Here is a 17,527-nt window from a genome sequence, read left to right as displayed (position 1 = left end):
GGAAGTATCCTCCAATGTTCCCTTACTGACGCAACGTGTCCTCCAATGTTGCCCTAGGGAAGTATCCTCCAATGTTCCCTTTTGAGCAATGTCCTCCAATGTTGCCCTGTTGGAAGTATCCTCCAATGTTCCCTTATGAGCCAGTGTCCTCCAATGTTTCCCTATGGGAAAGTATCCTCCAATGTTCCCTTATGAGCAAATGTCCCCAATGTTGCCCTGTGGGATGTATCCTCCATGTTCCCTTATGAGCAAGTGTCCTCCAATGTTTCCCTATGGGAAAGTATCCTCCAACTGTTGCCTAAGGGCCAGATATTCTCATAGGTTCCTGTGGGCAAGTATCCTCCTATGTGTCTCTAGGTGGGGTGCAGCAGATCAGATGCAGTGGATGGGGCTGCTTTTCTTCACCCAAGATGTGGGATCCGCTTCTGGCATCCCTCTCTCTGCGAGATTCAACAAACCCATGGCCCCACCCCCCCACGCAAAATGCCTGAGTTTGGGTTTTTGTTAACCTCCCTTGAGTCGATCTCGACATACGGCAACCCTGGGGATGAGAGATTCACAAATCCCCCTGTCCTCCGCTGATCTGTTTAGGTCCTCTAAACGTTCTTCATAGAGTCCATCCATCTGGCCTTCCTCTCTTTCTACATCCCTCCATATTTCCTAGCATTATTGTGCCTTCTCATGATGTGGCCAAAGTAAACAGCCTCAGTATTTCATCTGGCTTCCAGGGAGAATTCCAGCTTGATCTGTTCTAGGATCCATCTGTTTGTCTTCCTACCATCCAGTATCCTCAGCACTCCTCTCCCGCATCACATCTCAAATGAATGCATTTCTTCCCATCTACTTCTTCCTGTCCAGCTCTCACAGCTGCAGCTGGTGATGGAGAATACAACAGCTTGGACTATCCTAACTTTGTCCTGTTGTATATCTTTACAGTTTAGGATCTTGTCTAGTTCCTTCATGGCTGCCCTTCCCATTCCTAACATCTAGTGTTCCTCAGCACCAAAGTAACAAAATGAAATTCAACAGCAGAGAAATGTAAGGTATTGCACTTAGGGTGGAAAAAATGAAATGCACAGATATAGGATCATGGGGGACACCTGGCTGAACGAGAGACTTTACGTGGTGAAAGGAATTGGGAGTCCAAGGAGACCACAAGTTGAACATGAGTCAACAGTGCAATGCAGCAGCTAACAAGGCCAATGCAATTTAGGTGCATCAATAAAAGTATAGTGTCTAGATCAAGGGAAGTATAGTGCCACGTATTCTGCTTGGTCACCCCACCTGATAATACTGTGTCCTGTTCTGGGCAACACAAATTCAAAAAGGCATTGAGAAACTGGAGCATGTGTCCAGGAGGGTGACTAAAATGGTGAAGGGTCTGGAAACCATGAAGCCCTCTGATGGAACGACTTAGGGAGCTGGGGATGTTTAGCCTGGAAAAGAAGGTTAAGAGGTGATATGATCGCCCTGTTTAAATATTGGAAGGATGTCATATTGAGAGGGAGCAACTTGTTTTCTGCTGCTCCAGAGAACAGGACCCTGACAATGATGCAAGCTACAGGAAAAGAGATTCCAGCTCACATTAGGAGGAACCTCTGACAGTAAAGGTCGTTCAACAGTGGAACAGGCTTCTTCCTCGTAGTGGAGTCTCTTCCTTAGAGGTCTTTAACCGAAGCTCATGGCCATCTGTCCGGGTGCTTTGATTAGATTTCCTGCATGGCAGAATGGGTTGGACTGGATGGCCCTTCTTGGGATCTCTTCCAACTCTATGATTCTATGATTCTAATCTTCTGATTCATGGTGCATCTCACTGTAGAAATAATGCAGATTGACTCCACTTTTAACTGCCGTGGCTCCATCCTACCGAACCTGTGATTTGTAGTTTGTTAGGCACCATCATCTTGGGCAGAGAAGGCTGAAGTGCTTGTAAAATTTGAACCCAGAGCCATAGGCTGGAGCAACAGCATTTAAAGTGGTGTGTGAAACGGCATTATTTCTCTGTGTAGATGCATCATTGTAACCAGAAAAGCCACCTTTTCATTATTGGCACACATTTACAGTCTTTCAGATCCAAGTTTGACAAGGTCCTTTTCAAATCACCCATTTAGACTGCTTTGAAAACCAGAAAACTGAAACCTTGAAATTGCTGCATTTATTAACTGACTACACATTTCCAAAACATTTCTCTCAGCCTGAGAATACAGTTGAGAAATCCAGCTAGAGTGTCATCAGCTGCATGTCTCCGTCCCAGTTTATTGATTTAGCAAGAAGACTGAATTGGAATCAAGGATACCAGATGATTTAATAGTGTTATCACATTATTTGCAGTAAAAATGCCAGAAAAAGATCATTTCCTTTGCTAGTTATTGTTGTTTTGTATAAGTTATATTGTTATCCTATCATTCTGTTCAGATTGTGACCCAGTTGTTCTGATGCTTGATTCAATACTGGATATTGTCGTCTTACTTGTTTCTTCATGATGTTTTTAATTTGTTGTTTTAACTTCTAGATGTACACCAGAGGCAGGCTTTTATATATTTTGATTTCACCTGGTTTTGTACAGCGCCTTGTACATTTACGGCACTGATAAATAAAGATGATGGATGTGATGATGATGATGATGATGATGATGATGCTGATGATGATGATGATGATGATATTCATGCCCAAGGAATAAAGCATTTATGAAAGTTTGTCGTTTGTTGTTCCATGCCTTCAAGTAGTTTCCAACTTATGGCAATCCTAAGGTGAACCCATCCTGGGGTTTTCTTGGCCAGATTTGTTCAGAGGAGGTTTGCTATTACCTTCCCCTGAGGCTGAGAGAGTGTGACTTGCCCAAGGTCACCCACTGGGTTTCCACTGTGCATTTTGCATTGCCTTAAAAGGCTTTTTCTCAGGCAATGCCTGGTCTGTTTGTTCCCAAAGTGACAACAACAGGTTAGGCTACAAGTTTTGGAGACTCTGGACACTAAATTCCTGACTGCTTGGCTCTTCTTAGCATGACATGCTGCAAGCATAGCAAGCAAACGAAAAGACCCATTTTTTCTCTCCATCCGCATGACTTTCGTTCTCTTCAGGTTGTAAAAGCATCACTTTTGCCAAATGGATTATATCAGCTTGGCAAATGGGGCACTTTTGTGACACTTATTACTCTTTCCCACAATAAAACTGGAGGAGAACAAAAGAGACTGACATCATGCAAAGGGAGAAAAAAAAAATACGCATCTTTTTGTTTGCTTGCCAGGTTTACTTAATAAAGCGATAATGCTCTAAGAGCCTCTAAATGCCACCCAAACTAGCTTCTTGTGGCAGGGAGTTGTGTGAGTGAACACTATTGAATGGAGGACTTGCTTGAATCCCATCCATATTGCTGTGTGTCAATCCTCAACTCTTAGCATGACTCCTAGCAGAGGGCAAGGCACAAGGAGCACCTGCCGCTAACCTCCTCCGCACCAGCCATAGTTGTGCAAACCACAACCTGCTTTCCTTGCCTTTTGTTTCACTGAAATGAAAAAATTACCCCCTAACTTTAGCCTGCCCTCACAAGGAAGGTGCCCCAGGCTCTCTTTCCCTTCTCCTGCTATGATAAAACACAATCTGCATTGTGAACTAGATCAGGACAGCTGGAGGCCAATAGCTCAAGGCCCAGCCACAATCCTTATAGTGTCTAACTCAAGGGAAGTAATCCTGCCACTCTTTTCTGCCTTGGTCAGGCCCCAGCTGGAAAACTGTCTCCAGTTCTGGGCTCCACAATTCAAAAAGCATGTTGGGAAACTGGAGCATGTCCAGAGGAGGGCGACCAAAATGCTGAAAGGTCTGGAAACCATGCCTTATGAGCTAGGTATGTTTAGCCTGGAAAAGAGACTTAAGAAGTGATATGATAGCCCTCTTTAAAGATTTGAAGGGGTGTCATATTGAGGAGGGAGCCAGCTTGTTTTCTGCTGCGCCAGAGAACATGACTAAGAACAATGGATTCAAATGAGATGAAGAGCTTCCAGCTCAACATTAGGAGGAACTTCTTGACAGTAAGAGCTGTTTGACAGTGGAACAGACTCCTTCCTCGGAGGGTGATGGAGCCTCCTTCCTTGGAGGTCTTTAAACAGAGGCTGGATGGCCATCTGTCAGGGATGCTTTGATAGAGATTTCCTGCATGGCAGAATGGGGTTGGACTGGATGGCCCTTGCGGTCTCTTCCAACTCTACGATTCTATGATTCTGTACATCCTCTATTATTATTATTATTAAACTTTATTTCTAGAGCACTGTAATTATACACAGCGCTGTACAAAGTCGATAAAATTAAGGAGTATATAAAAGCCTGCCCAAGGCATACACTCTAAGATAATAACAATTAAATAAAGAAATAGATAAAATTACCATATAGAAAAGAAAAGACAAATTAAAAACATCACATATAAAAGCAGATCACATCACATCACATCCATATGGCAACCCTTCACATATTTAAACAGGGCTATCCTATCACCTCTTAACCTTCTCTTCTCCAGGCTAAACATATCTAGCTCCCTAAGTTTTTCTTCATAGGACATGGTTTCCAGACCATTTTGGTGGTCCTCCTTTGGTCACGCTCCAGTTTTTCAACGTCCTTTTTGAATTGTGGTGCCTAGAACTGGACACAGGATTATTCTAGGTGAGGCCTGACCAAAGCAGAATAGAGTGGCACTATTACTTCCCTCCATCTAAACACTATATTAGCAATAGTAATGGCAAGTTCATTTCTATACTGCTTATCAGTGCACATAAGCACTCCCTAAATGGTTTACAAAGTGTAAACCTAAGCGGTTTACATTCCTATTGATGCCTTAGGGTCACCACAAGTCAGAAACAACTTGAAGACACACGGCAACAAGAAGCAACAAACCTTTGACTGAATCTACTTTTAAACTGTAGATTTAAATAAACATTTGTCCATTAAAGGGGGGGGGAAGGAATTGTCAACATTTGCATTGTGTCCTCAAGAAGCCCATTTCCTTTTCCCCTTTGAGAAACAAGTTTTAGGTGCAAATCTTGTCTGCTGCTGCTCCTGGGAAAAAGGGACTTTAGAAAGTGGCCGTGCTTCCAAGCCACCTATTTGCATTGAGGACAGGTGGTCAAGTAGATACATTTCTCAAAAGGGAATAGCAAATGTGGTGTTACTCCATGGGCTTCTCAGTCATACTGAAAATGGAGGACATTTTGCAATTCCTCCCAGACAGAAGGTTGAAATGTAGGGCATGTCTGGGGAAAGGAGGGTATCTGGTCACTGCCTGCCCCCGCCCCCCCATAACCACCTGCCCCAGAGACTGTGTTTTCTTGGGTGTATCTGAGGGATGTGTGAGGCTGGAGCACTAGTCGGTGCCACAGGATGAATGGGAAGAGTGTACCCTGGCAACAGTGCAGCTGCTGACCACACATGCCAACCCAATAGCCAGAAAATACAGCTCCACTTTGCCAGGAGGAATCCTGAAAAACCATGGGTCCGTGGGCCAGGAAAACCCACTCAGCCATTTTCTTCTGGGATGCTACCAACTGAAACACAAAACCCTCCCCAGTTGCAATTAGCCACTGCTAAGGAGTCAGGCCTCACTAGAAGCAAAGATGAGTCAGCTGAAGCTGAAAATAAAGTACAAGGCAGGCAGAAAAGAAGACGGTCGCTTGACATGGAGATTGACACCATGAAAGAGTAATCAAAGCCAATATGATCCTAGGCGGCATCAATAGAAGCATAGGGTTTAGATCGAGGGAAGTAACAGTACTACTCTATTCTGCTTTGGTCATAGAATCATAGAGTTGGAAGAGACCCCAAGGGCCATCCAGTCCAACCCCCTGACATGCAGGAACTCTCAATCAAAGCATCCCTTGTGACAGATGGCCATCCAGCCTCTGTGTAAAGAACTCCAAGGAGGGAGACCACCACTTTCCAAGGAAGTGTGTTCCACTGTCAAACAGCTCTTACTGTCAGGAAGTTCCTCCTAAGGTTTAATATTTAGGAACCTCTTTTCATGTAGCTTGCATCCTTTGTTCCAGATGCTATTCTCTGGAGTTGCAAAAAACAACTTCCTCCTCAATATGACATCCCTTCAAATATTTAAACAGGGCTATCATATCACCTCTTAACCTAACCTTCTCCAGGCTAAACATCCCCAGCTCCCTAAGGCGTTCCTCATAGAACATGGTTTCCAGACCCTTCACCATTTTAGTCGCCCTCCTTTGGACATACTTCAGCTTCTCAACACCCTTTTTGAATTGTGGAGCCCAGAACTGGACACAGGATTATTCCAGGTGCGTCCTGACCAAAGCAGAATAGAGTGGGACTATTACTTCCCTTAATCAGTGTATGTGTTTCCCCTTAAAATGAAATACCATTCTTTGAGACTTTGTCTATGTGGTTTTGTTTGTGTCTCACCTCCGTAAACACTGAGAAGATCCCAGGCTGTGTAACCCAGCTTTATTGAGCTACTAATTCCCCTAAGCAAAGTATATGGTTACAGTGGTGCCAGAAGTAAAAGACCTCTGCAGGGAGACACAGCTCCAGATGGCAGACTTCAAGGAAGTGATACACCAAAATGCAGACGCTGCGAACATCAGCAATAAAGAGACAGTTTGTACGATAGCATCAGACTCGAGTGCAAAAGTGGAGAACAGCGAGGAAGGCAGTGAAAGAAACAGCGAAAAGAGGGTCTACAGGACACAACCAGATAGTGCCATATGGGTCCTTTCCTTTTTTCTTGCAGGAGCAGCAGCAGCAGCAGGCAAGACTTGAACCCAGAGCTTGGGGGAAAGGCCCAAAAACCTGTTAGAGACAATGTGCTGCTAGAGGACATACTGTAATGCAAATGTTGAAAGGGTTTTCCCCTTAATTTCAGGACAAATGAAAGGAATAACTTAAATAGAGATTCAACCATGGGTTTGTTGCTAGTAAAGTACAGGGTTTGTTTTTTTTACTTTAAAAATTGCTAGTAAAGTACATTATTATAGAACTTATAATACTGGAAGCCAACGAGGCACTTTAACAAAGATAAGTTAATTAGAAAAATATGGATGACTACATAATAAACACTGAGAACAACATGGTCTAGTAGTTTATGACTCTGGAGGCCAGGGTTTGAATCCTGGCTCAGCCACAGAAACCCACAGGGTTACCTTGGGCAAGTCACACTCTCTCAGCCCCAGAGGATGGCAATGGCAAACCCCCTCTGAAGACACTTGCTGTTTCTGACTCTCAGAAGGTGGTGCTGGGGGGATACCTGTTCAGCCTCCTGGCCATTGGTCCCTCAGGGCTCAGTGCTGTCCCCTATGCTTTTTAACATCTACATGAAACCACTGGGAAAGGTCATCCAGAGTTTTGGAGTGTCCCCTGTATGCTGATGATACCCAGCTCTGTCGCTCCTTTCCACCTAATTCCAAGGAAGCTGTTTTGTCCTAAACCGGTTTCTGAGACCAAACAAATGGAAGCTTATGTGAAGTCGAAGGCTTTCATGTCCAGCCTCCATAGTTTTTGTGCGTTTTTCAGGCTATGTGGCCATGTTCTAGAAGAGTTTCTTCCTGACGTTTCACCAGCATCTGTGGTGAAACATCAAGAAGAAACTCTTCTAGAACATGGCCACATAGCCCAAAAAACCCACCAAAAATGGAAGCTTAACCCAGGCAAGACAGAGGTGCTCCTGGTCAGTCAAAAGACAGATCTGGGAATAGGGATCCACCTGTGTTAGATGGGGTTACACTCCCTCTGAAAACTCAGGTTTGTATCTTGGGGGTACTTCTGGATTCAGCCCTGAGCCTGGAAGTCCAGGTATCAGTGGTGACCAGGAGTGCCTTTGCACAGCTAAAACTCATGCGCCAACTGGGCCCATTCCTGGAGAAGTCATGCCTGGCCACGGTGGTACATGCCTTGGTTACATCCTGTTTGGATTACTGTAATGCGCTCTACGTGGGGCTACCTTTGAAAAGTGCTCAGACACTTCAGCTGGTCTAAACAGCTGCAGCCAAGCTGTTAAATGGAGCTGGCTTCAGGGAGCATACAACTCCCTTGTTGCAACAGCTCCATTGGCTGCCAGTCCATTTCCAGGCACAATTCAAAGGGCTGGTTTTGACCTCTAAAGCCCTATACGGCTTGGGTCCAGGCTATTTTAAAGGACCATATCTCCCTGTCCAAGCCCCCCAGAATATTGAGGTCATCGAGAGAGGCTTTTCTCTCTGTCCCAGAACCCTCTCAGGCATGTTTGGTGGGAACAAGAGAGTTTTGCCATCTTGGCTTCTAAGGAGATTCCAGGTTCAATCTGTTTCAGGAGCCATTTGTTGGTCTTTTGCGTATCCTCAGCTCTCTTCCCCAGCACTACATCTCAAAAGGATTGCTGTTCTTCTTGTCCACTTTCCTCACTGTCTGGCTCTCATATCCATCCACGGGGATGATGGGGAATACAATGGATTGGATGGTTCTGACTTTGGTCCTACGTACGGGAACACTTCAACTATTTCACTTGCCTCATTATCCAGGTGGACATTATGCAAAGTCTGCATGGTCATTATTTTCCCTTTCTTTATGTCTAACATTAGGCCTGACATTGCCCTCAAGCCATCCTAAACTTCCTTTAACCCAGAGCCTTTCAGAGGCCTCGGTTCCCTCTCATCCAGGGATGGCAGCAGGTGCAGACAGGGAACCCGAGAGGCAGCATCATCCATCATTTATAGGGAGGACAGGTGGCTAGTTGGCTTCTCGCCCTGATGTCCAGGTGAGCTCAGAGCGGCCTTTGCATCTCAGCCGCTGGACACAAAACGACCGCCGTTTGTAGCTCCTGGCAGGTAAGAGTCGCTTTCCTCATCCTCAGCCCCTGGAAGGAAGGGAGCCATTTCAAGACCCAGGGGGGGGGGGGGGCAGGGCAGAAACAAGGGTCAAGGGGCACTTCCTTGGGGTCAGTGTGGGGCAGCGGTCACAGTGCTGGACAGAGAAAGATCCAGGTTTCCACTCTAACTTAACCCACAAAGCTCACCAGGTGAATCACTGGCTCTCCACATCTCTTTCACAACTGCAAGAAAATATAGCACAATGATTCCACTTTAAGTACCAGCACTATAAAAGTGCTATCTATATTTATGCAGTGTGAGAAAGAGCCCAGACAAATAGTGCCACTCTATTCTGCTTTGGTCAGGCCCCACCTGGGATATTCCTGTGTCTACTCCTGGGGACCACAATTCAAAAAGGATGCTGAGAAGCTGGAACTGTGTCCAGAGGATGGCAACCAAAATTGTGGAGGGTCTGGAAACCATGAAGCCCTCTGAGGAGACATTTAGGGAGAAGTGAGAATTAAGGGGTGACATGACAGCATTGTTGCATGCCTTCAGGTTGCTTCAGACTTACAGTGATCCTAAGGCAAACCTATCATGGGGCTTTCCTGGCAAGATTTGTTCAGAGGAGGTTTGCCATTGCTTTCACCTGAGGCTCAGAGAGTGTGACTTGCCTGAGGTCACTTGCCTGAGTAGGACTTGCCTGAGGTGACTTGCCTAAGGTTTCCTGGAGGTGATACCTTTATGGCCCTAATTGCTAGAGGATTTGTCCAGTCCTCTTTTGAAGCCATATCCAAGTTGGGAAGCCACCCCTCCAACCCTGGTTCACTGGCTTCATGTGGCTGTCAATGTTTGCCTACAGACATCTTTCCTGAGACCCCAGTGAGCCCAGTAGGCAGAGTCCAGTGTCCCCCAAATCCTCCCCTTTTGTGTCTGTCCCAGGTCTGAGGACATCCCTGAGCGTGATGGTTTCCCCAGCCATCGCCTTGGCCTTCCTCCCCTTCGTGGTCACCCTCCTCATCCGTTACCGCCACTATTTCCGGCTCTTCTACCGGGCGGTGCTGGTCCGGCGGCTGCAGGACTACCTGACCGGTGTCCCTCAGGAGGAGAGGGCCTTCCAGTACGTCTTGACCCATGCCATCCCTGGGGACCCCCAGCACCTCCTGGAAACCTTTGACCACTGGAGCATCCACTGCGAGTACCTCAGCAACCTGGGCCCCCAAAAAGGTCTGTGCAAACCTCTCTCTCACACACTTTTTCTGATTTCCCCATTTAGCTCTGCTTTTGCCCCAAAGCGGGGACTCAAGGTGGACTGCAAGGTTACAAAGGAATGCAAGCAAATATCCATGGAGCTAGAAACATGCAAAGGGGGAGGTTTAAGATGGCATTAAACCGTCACAAAATAGAAGTATTCTAGCACACTAAGAAAAGCCCTTTTCTTATAAAAAGATCAATTCTCCAAACTCTTTGTCGTTGTTCAAAGATATATAATAATAATAATAATAATAATAATAATAATAATAATAATAATAATAATAATAATAGTTTATTTATATTTTCCCGCTGCTCCCAGATGGATTGAGGCGGGATTACAGTCATTAGTATAAAATACATTTAAAATACATCAATAAAAATCCATTCAATGGTCTGAAGGAGACACTTACACAATGTCAGATGGATAAGCTTGCTGTAAGAGATCCTTCTTAAGTGCCATCTTCAATGACTCCAAGGAGGTAATAAGAGACGGATCTCCTCCGGGAGATCATTCCACAATTTTGGAGCAGCCACTGTAAAGGCTTTCTGGGAGGTCAATATGAGCTTGGTTGGAACGTGTTCTAATACGTTCTTCCCAGTTATTCTGAGAGTGCTGGGCGGATTGCGTAGGGAGAGGCGTTCCCACAAGTAACTTGGGCCCAAGCCATGTAGGGCTTTAAAGGTAATAAGCAACACCTTGTATTGCGCCCGGAAGCTAATCGTCAGCCAATGAAGAGATTTAAACACTGGTGTTATATGGTCAAACCTGGACAAACTGGTGACCAATCTGGCTGCCGCATTTTGAACCAGTTGAAACTTCCAAACTTAGTAACAAGGGTAGCCCCATGTAGAGCACATTACAGAAATCAAGATGAGAGATTACCAGCACATGTACCACTGTTTCCAGGTCCTTTTGGTCCAGGTAGGGGCGCAGCTGGCATATCATCCAAAATTGGTACCAAGCACTCCTGGCCATCGCCTCCACCTGAGATAGCAGCTGTAAAGATGAGTCCAGGAGTACTCTCAAACTGCAAACCTCATCCTTTAGGGGAAGTGGGACCCCATCCAGGACTGGTTGACAAATCTCCATCCCTGGACTTGGGGTACCTATCACAAGTACCTCCGTTTCCTCTGGATTCAGCTTGAGTTTGTTTTGCCTCATCCAGCCCATTACCGACCCAAGGCAGGCATCCAGAGGGGAGATGCCATCTTTAGTCACTGCAGCAGTCGGAGACATAGAGAAGTAGATTTGGGTGTCATCAGCGTGCTGATAACACTGCGCCCCATGTCTCCAGATGATCTCTCCCAGAGGCTTTGTGTGAATGTTAAACAGCATGCGGGGCAGAATGGCGCCTTGAGGGACGCCAGATTTCAGCTCTTTTTTAGAAGAGAGCATCACCATCTGGAATCTGCCCGAGAGGTAAGAACAGAACCGCTGGAGCACAGTGCCCCCAATGTCCAACTCTCAGGTGTTCCAGAAGGATACCATGGTCCATGGTATCGAAGGCTGCTGAGATGTCCAAGAGCACCAGCAGGGTCACACTTCCCCTGTCGATGCCCAGACGGCCCTGAAGCCAGTTTGAAATGGGTCTAGACAATCGGCTTCCTCCAAGATTACTTGGAGTTGGAAGGCAACTGCCCTCTCGATCACCTTGCCCAAGAATAGTAGAAGGGAGACCGGTCTGCAATTATTTCTTACCAGGGGGTCTAGGGAGGGTTTTTTCAAAAGCAGTTTGACCACCTCTTGTTTTAGTTGGTCTGGAAATTTATCCTTCCTAAAGGATGCATTGCTTATAGATTGTAGTAGTGTCTTCACTGCATGACCAACCTGGGCGGTCAACCATGACCATGATGGGCAAGGATCGAGGGGGCATGTTGTCCTCCTTACATTTCCAAGAAGCTTGCCCACTTCATTGGCATTTATAAATTCAAAATGATCCTATAACACAGATATAGCTGTATTAGTCCAGAAAACCAGTCTGCAAAGGGATCTCATAGCACCTTTGAAATCTAACTGAAAGAAAGAAGTTGGTAGTAAGAATCATAGAGTTGGAAGAGATCCAAGGAGCCATCCAATTCATCCCCCTTCTGCCATGCAGGAACTCTCACTCAAAGCATCCCCTGTGACCAATGGCTGCCCAGCCTCTGTTTAAGGACCTCCAAAGATGGAGACTCCACCACACTTTGAGGAAGTGTCTTTCACAATCAAATAGCTCTCACCGTCAGGAATGTTTACTGTCCTAATGTTTAGGTGGAATATCTTTTGTAGGCTTCAGCCTCCTTCCTCAGATGCATCTATTGGAGTGGAAAGTCAAGGGACAGACATATATAACTCATTTGTGTGTGAGAATGTCAATTCAAGTCCAGAATCCTATGGGTATGGAAATGAAGTAGAAAGTCCAGTTTTAACAGTGGTTGTTGGTGGACAAAGATTTGTCGTCAGTTTGCTGAGGAAGAGAAAGAAACTGGGACCTCATAAAAATGAGACCTCATAAAGGGGCAACAAAGTTGGTGAGCAGCTCTGGCCCCACCATTGTCCTTCCCAAACCCTATTTGGCATGACAGAGTGAGAATAAGATAAACTGGGAGACACTATGTTATCCAGGAAACCACAATTATTCTGGATACTGCCTGAATAAGCAGAGAGTCTGTGAACATCTAGATGGCAATTCCATAATCACAAAAAGTCAACATGGGTTTCAGAGAAAGAAGTCATGCCAGACAAATCTGATCTCTTTCTTTGATAAAATTACCAGCTTGGTAGATGAAGGGAATGCTGTGGATATAGTATATCTTGATTTCAGCAAGGCCTTTGCATTCTTGCAAACAGGCTTGTAAAATATGGGCTAGACAAAGTAACTGTTACACGGATTTGTAACTGGTTGACCAGCCGAACCCAAAGAGTGCTCAACAATGGCTCCTTTTCATCCTGGAGAGAAGTGACCAGTGGGATGTCCAGTGGGGCTCTGTCCTGGGGCCAGTGTCATTCAACATCTTTATCAATGACCTGGATGACAGAATTGGGAGCATACTTATCAAATTTGCAGATAACACCAAATTAGGAGGAATAGCTAATACTCCAGAGGACAGGATCAAGATCCAAAATGACCTGAATAGACTTGAAAGCTGGGCCAAAGCTAACAAAATGAAATTCAACACGGAGAAAAGTAAGGTACTGCACTTAGGGCAGAAAAATGAAATGCACAGATATAGGATTATGGGGGACACCTGGCTGAATGAAACTACGTGTGAAAGGGATCTAGGAGTCCAAGTGGACCACAAGTTGAACATAAGTGAACAGTGCAATGCGGCAGCTAAAAAGGCCAATATGATTCTAGACTGCATCAACAGAAGTATAGTGTCTAGATCAAGGGAAGTAATAGTCCCACTCTATTTTGCTCTAGCCAGGCCCCACCTGGAATATTGTGTCCAGTTCTGGGCACCACAATTCAAAAAGGACGTTGAGAAACTGGAGCCATGTGTCCAAAGGAGGGCAACTAAAAGGGTGAAGGGTCTGGAAACCATGAAGCCGTGTAAGGAAAGACTTAGGGAGCTGGGGATGTTTAGCCTGGAGAAGAGAAGGTTAAGAGGGGATATGATAGCCCTGTTTAAATATTTGAAGGGATGTCATATTGAGGAGGGAGCAAGCTTGTTTTCTGCTGCTCCAGAGAACAGGACACAGAGCAATGGATGCAAACTGCAGGAAAAGAGATTCCACCTCAACATTAGGAGGAACTTCCTGACAGTAAGGGCTGTTCGACAGTGGAACAAACTCCCTTGGAGGGAGATAGAGTCTCCTTCTTTGGAGATCTTTAAGCAGAGGCTGGATGGCCATCTGTCGGGGATGCTTTGATTTGGATTTCCTGCACGGCAGAGGGTTGGATTGGATGGCCCCTGCAGTCTCTTCCAACTCTACGATTCTATAATTCTATGAATCTGATGGTCCAAAACTCCAGCCAATGACATCCTAGAAGACCAGAACAAATCCATGTATAGCCCACTTTTCCTCCAGCTCTGGGCTTCAGGGAAGGTTACAGAGATGAATCCAAACCAGTTCTTGTTTCTTCCAGCCAAGATCCTGGAGCGTCTGATCTATGAGAAAGCTCCCCTCACAGTCCTGGAGTTGGGCACGTACTGCGGCTATGCCACCATTGTCATTGCACAGGCACTGCCGCTGGGCGCTCGGATCTACTCTGTGGAGATGGACACCCGCAAGGCTGCCGTGGCCGAGAAGGTCATCCGCCTGGCTGGCTTTGACGATGATACGGTCAGTAGCTCAGAGACAGATGACCTCCAAGTATCCTTGAGATAACCACATCTCTTCCTCTATGAACTGCACAGGCTCCCAGATCTTTGGGGGGAGGCTTTTTCTTGGTCCCACTACTGCCACGCATCTGGCATCTCTGGTGGGAACATGGGAGACGCGGTAAAATCAGCCGAAGCAACCATTCCTAATTGTAAAGACTGAAGGTCAAGCAAAGTATGGCATTTTTAATTGCCCACCAGAAGCTCCTACAAGATGGAGAGCCAGCCTGGCCTCCATTGAGGGGGAATTGCCCAGTTGGTTGCTTTTATGGAGAACTTGAAGGCCCTGCCTTGGACAGCAATGGGGCAGAGGGACTGACCCACCACAAGGCCTTTGCAGAGGGTCTTAGATGCTGCCCAGAAAAACATTCGAAGCCAGTACAATTCTTGTGAGGCTGGGGTTTTATGGTCCATCCATCCATTCATCCATCCATGAATCCATTCTACAGGGAACGGGGAAAGCTGAGCCATTTCCATCTCACAGAATCCCCCAACTGCTTCTGGAACCACTCCAGTATTACAATCTACTGTACAATTCTATAGTCAGTACAATCTGCAATCCTGAAAGTCCCTATCTGCTACCACTTTTCATATTCTTAGTCCTTGGATGTGTGTGTGAGTGAATGTCTTGACGCAAGCGGCGATTCCCTTTAGTCTGTGAGTAAAACTACATTTGGGTCTTGCTTTCTGGAGTTCCATTTCTTGGTATACACAGGTTTTAGTTTCCCAAAACCCTCTCAGCAGCAACAAAATTCCCCTATTAAAAATTAGGCTGTGGTTGCCCTCTGGGGCCCCTCGCAATTTGGAGAACAAAGTTCCTTTTAGATCACTGATGTCCAAACTCTGGCCCTCTAGGTGTTTTGGACTTCATCTCCCAGAAGCCCCAGCCACCTTGGCCAATAGTCTGGGATTCTGGGAGATGAAGTCGAAAACACCTGGAGGGCCAGAGTTTGGACATCACTGTTTTAGGTAATAACCTCATGCAAGACACAACCCCTGACTGGCCATCCTGGTTTAGGAATTCCTGTTTGTTTCCCTTGCTGGATTGTGGTACAATTCCTCCTCTCCCTTGACTTGCCTTTCTCTTTCCCTCCATGAAGGTGGAGCTCATTGTGGGACCCTCGGAGGACATCATCCCCCAGCTGAAAGAGAAGTATGGCTTGCTCAGAGCTGACCTGGTCTTCATGGACCACGGGATCCGAGGCTACTTGCGTGACCTGCAGATGCTGGAGGCCCACGACCTTCTACCTGAGGGGGCCACTGTCCTGGCGGACAACATCATCTTCCCGGGGGCCCCCCGCTTCCTACAATACGCAAAGGCCTGCGGGAAGTACAAGTGGAGGGTGCACAGGACCAGCCTGCCATACTTCCGGGGCATTCCAGATGGGATGGCGCAGCTCACGTACACCGGGCTGCAGTGAGGTCGGAGGGGACAAGCGAGTCACTCAGCTGCAAGGGGTTACCTAGTCCAACCCCATTCTGCCATGCAGGAACACACCACTGAAGTGCCCCTGAGACATGGCCATCCAGCCTGGGTTGAAAGACCTGCAAAGAAGGAGAGTCTGCCACCCTCCGGGGAAGTCCGCCCCACCATCAAACAACTCTTACCATCAGAAAATGTCTGCTAAAGCTTAACTGGGATTTCTTTCCTTTCAGTCTGAACCCACTGGTTTGTGGTCTAGTTTCTGGAGCATCAGAAAACAAGTTTACAGCAACTTCTACATAGATTACAACCACTCTGCTGTGTGCCTCCAGGTTGCTTCCAACACACGGCAGCCCTAAGGCAGACCCATTACAGGGTTTCCTTGGGAAGTTTCTTCAGAGATGGTTTGCCATTGCCTTGACCTGAGGCTGAGATCCTGTGACTTGCCCAGGGTCACCCAGTGGGTTTTTATGCTCGAGCGGGGATTTGAACCCTGGTCTCTGGAGTCATAGTCCAATGCTCAAACCACTACGCCACACTGCCTATGCACTCTAGATGACTACCACCTCCCACTCTGCCACAACCCACGGATGGATCGCTCAGACGAATAGAATGGCTGAGTTGGAAGGGACCTCAAGGGCCATCCAGTCCAACCCTGACATGCAGGAAGACACAGCTAAAACACTCCTGAAAAGTGACCATACAGCCTCTGTTTAAAGATCTCCAAAGCAGGAGAGCCCACCAAGCTCTGAAGTGGTCCATTCCATGGTCAAAGAGATCTTACTGTAAATGAAAGTTCTTCCTAATGTTTACGTGGAATCTTTTTTCTTGCAATTTGGAATCCACTGGTTTTCGTCTTTCTTCCTAGATCAAGAGAAAACAAAATTGCTCCATCTTCTACATGGCATCCCTTCAAATGTTTAAAGAAGGTTGAAACACATCACCTCTCCATCGTTTCTTCTCCAATCTGCTCTTTATAGAGCGGACTGGATTTCAGACCTTTGATAATCTCTTCTGGGCAGTTCCCAGCTTGTCAGTATCCTTTGTCAACGGTGTTTGTGCCCAGAAACGGACACAGAAGCCCCCTAAGTGACTGAAACAGACCTTACCTGAAGTCCTGGTTCTGATTCTGGCCATCCCAGTTCAAGGAGGATATTGAAGAGCTGGAAGGCCTCCTCCTAAATCTTTGCCTGAGATGCAGCCATAAAGATGGAGAGCTCTGCTTTACTTCTTTGCTAGAGGAAAAGAAACCATGCCCCCGTCTCCACAAACCTGCAAACAACTGCAAAGAAAGCAATAGCCCAAATATTACTTCATTGTGCACCATGAAAAACAACTTGGCAGCTCAGATAACTCAGTGTTTTTATATATGGTTGTTTAGATGAGAAATAATTTTTTTAGTTTTCATGAAACACTTTGTTGTTGTTAACCAAGTAGATCCCGACCCATGGAGACCCTGATGAAGAGACCTCTCCAAGACCCCCGGTCCTCTGCTTCTCTGCTCAGGTCTTGCAAATCCAGTCCTGGCGTCTCCATCCATCTAGTGTGTCTCTTCCTCTTTCTGCTTCCCTCCACCTTTCCTTATTATTATTATTATTATTATTATTATTTTATCCCGCCTCTCCCTGTGTTGGATCCTAGCATTATTGTTTTTCCCAATTATTCATGCATTCTCATGATTTGGCCAAAGTACGACAGCCTCACCTTTATCTTGGTTTCCAGGGAGAGTCCTGGTTCGGTTTGTTCTTGGACCCAACTA

At 46.2% G+C, this 17,527-nt stretch overlaps 4 protein-coding genes across 4 annotated transcripts in view; 3 read left to right on the top strand and 1 right to left on the bottom strand.

Moving 5' to 3' along the window:
- The window catches only part of FHIP1B (FHF complex subunit HOOK interacting protein 1B), a 620,510-nt gene that overhangs the window by 185,577 nt on the left and 417,406 nt on the right, over positions 1–17,527 (top strand). The window lies entirely within an intron of this gene.
- CCKBR (cholecystokinin B receptor) overlaps positions 1–17,527 on the bottom strand; it is a 540,140-nt gene that overhangs the window by 198,390 nt on the left and 324,223 nt on the right.
- The window catches only part of TAF10 (TATA-box binding protein associated factor 10), a 141,334-nt gene that overhangs the window by 97,920 nt on the left and 25,887 nt on the right, over positions 1–17,527 (top strand). The window lies entirely within an intron of this gene.
- On the top strand, positions 9,752–15,766 carry TOMT (transmembrane O-methyltransferase). The gene is made up of 3 exons (XM_042460267.1): positions 9,752–10,013; positions 14,111–14,307; positions 15,446–15,766. Exons 1-3 carry the CDS (start codon positions 9,752–9,754, stop codon positions 15,764–15,766), a joined length of 780 nt encoding a protein of 259 aa, XP_042316201.1.

The sequence above is a fragment of the Sceloporus undulatus genome, chromosome 3, assembly GCF_019175285.1.
Source record: "Sceloporus undulatus isolate JIND9_A2432 ecotype Alabama chromosome 3, SceUnd_v1.1, whole genome shotgun sequence".
Classification (NCBI taxonomy): domain Eukaryota; kingdom Metazoa; phylum Chordata; class Lepidosauria; order Squamata; family Phrynosomatidae; genus Sceloporus; species Sceloporus undulatus.
The sequence above is the reverse complement of the archived record's forward strand: the minus strand, read 5'-3'. Positions and strand labels throughout refer to the sequence as shown.

Bases quoted from the DNA above. Each gene is read 5' to 3' on its own strand.
- TOMT (XM_042460267.1), top strand. From the start codon at position 9,752: ATGGTTTCCCCAGCCATCGCCTTGGCCTTCCTCCCCTTCGTGGTCACC. The intron at 10,014-14,110 runs GTCTGTGCAAAC...TGTTTCTTCCAG, and splicing joins CAACCTGGGCCCCCAAAAAG to CCAAGATCCTGGAGCGTCTG. The intron at 14,308-15,445 runs GTCAGTAGCTCA...CCCTCCATGAAG, and splicing joins CTGGCTTTGACGATGATACG to GTGGAGCTCATTGTGGGACC.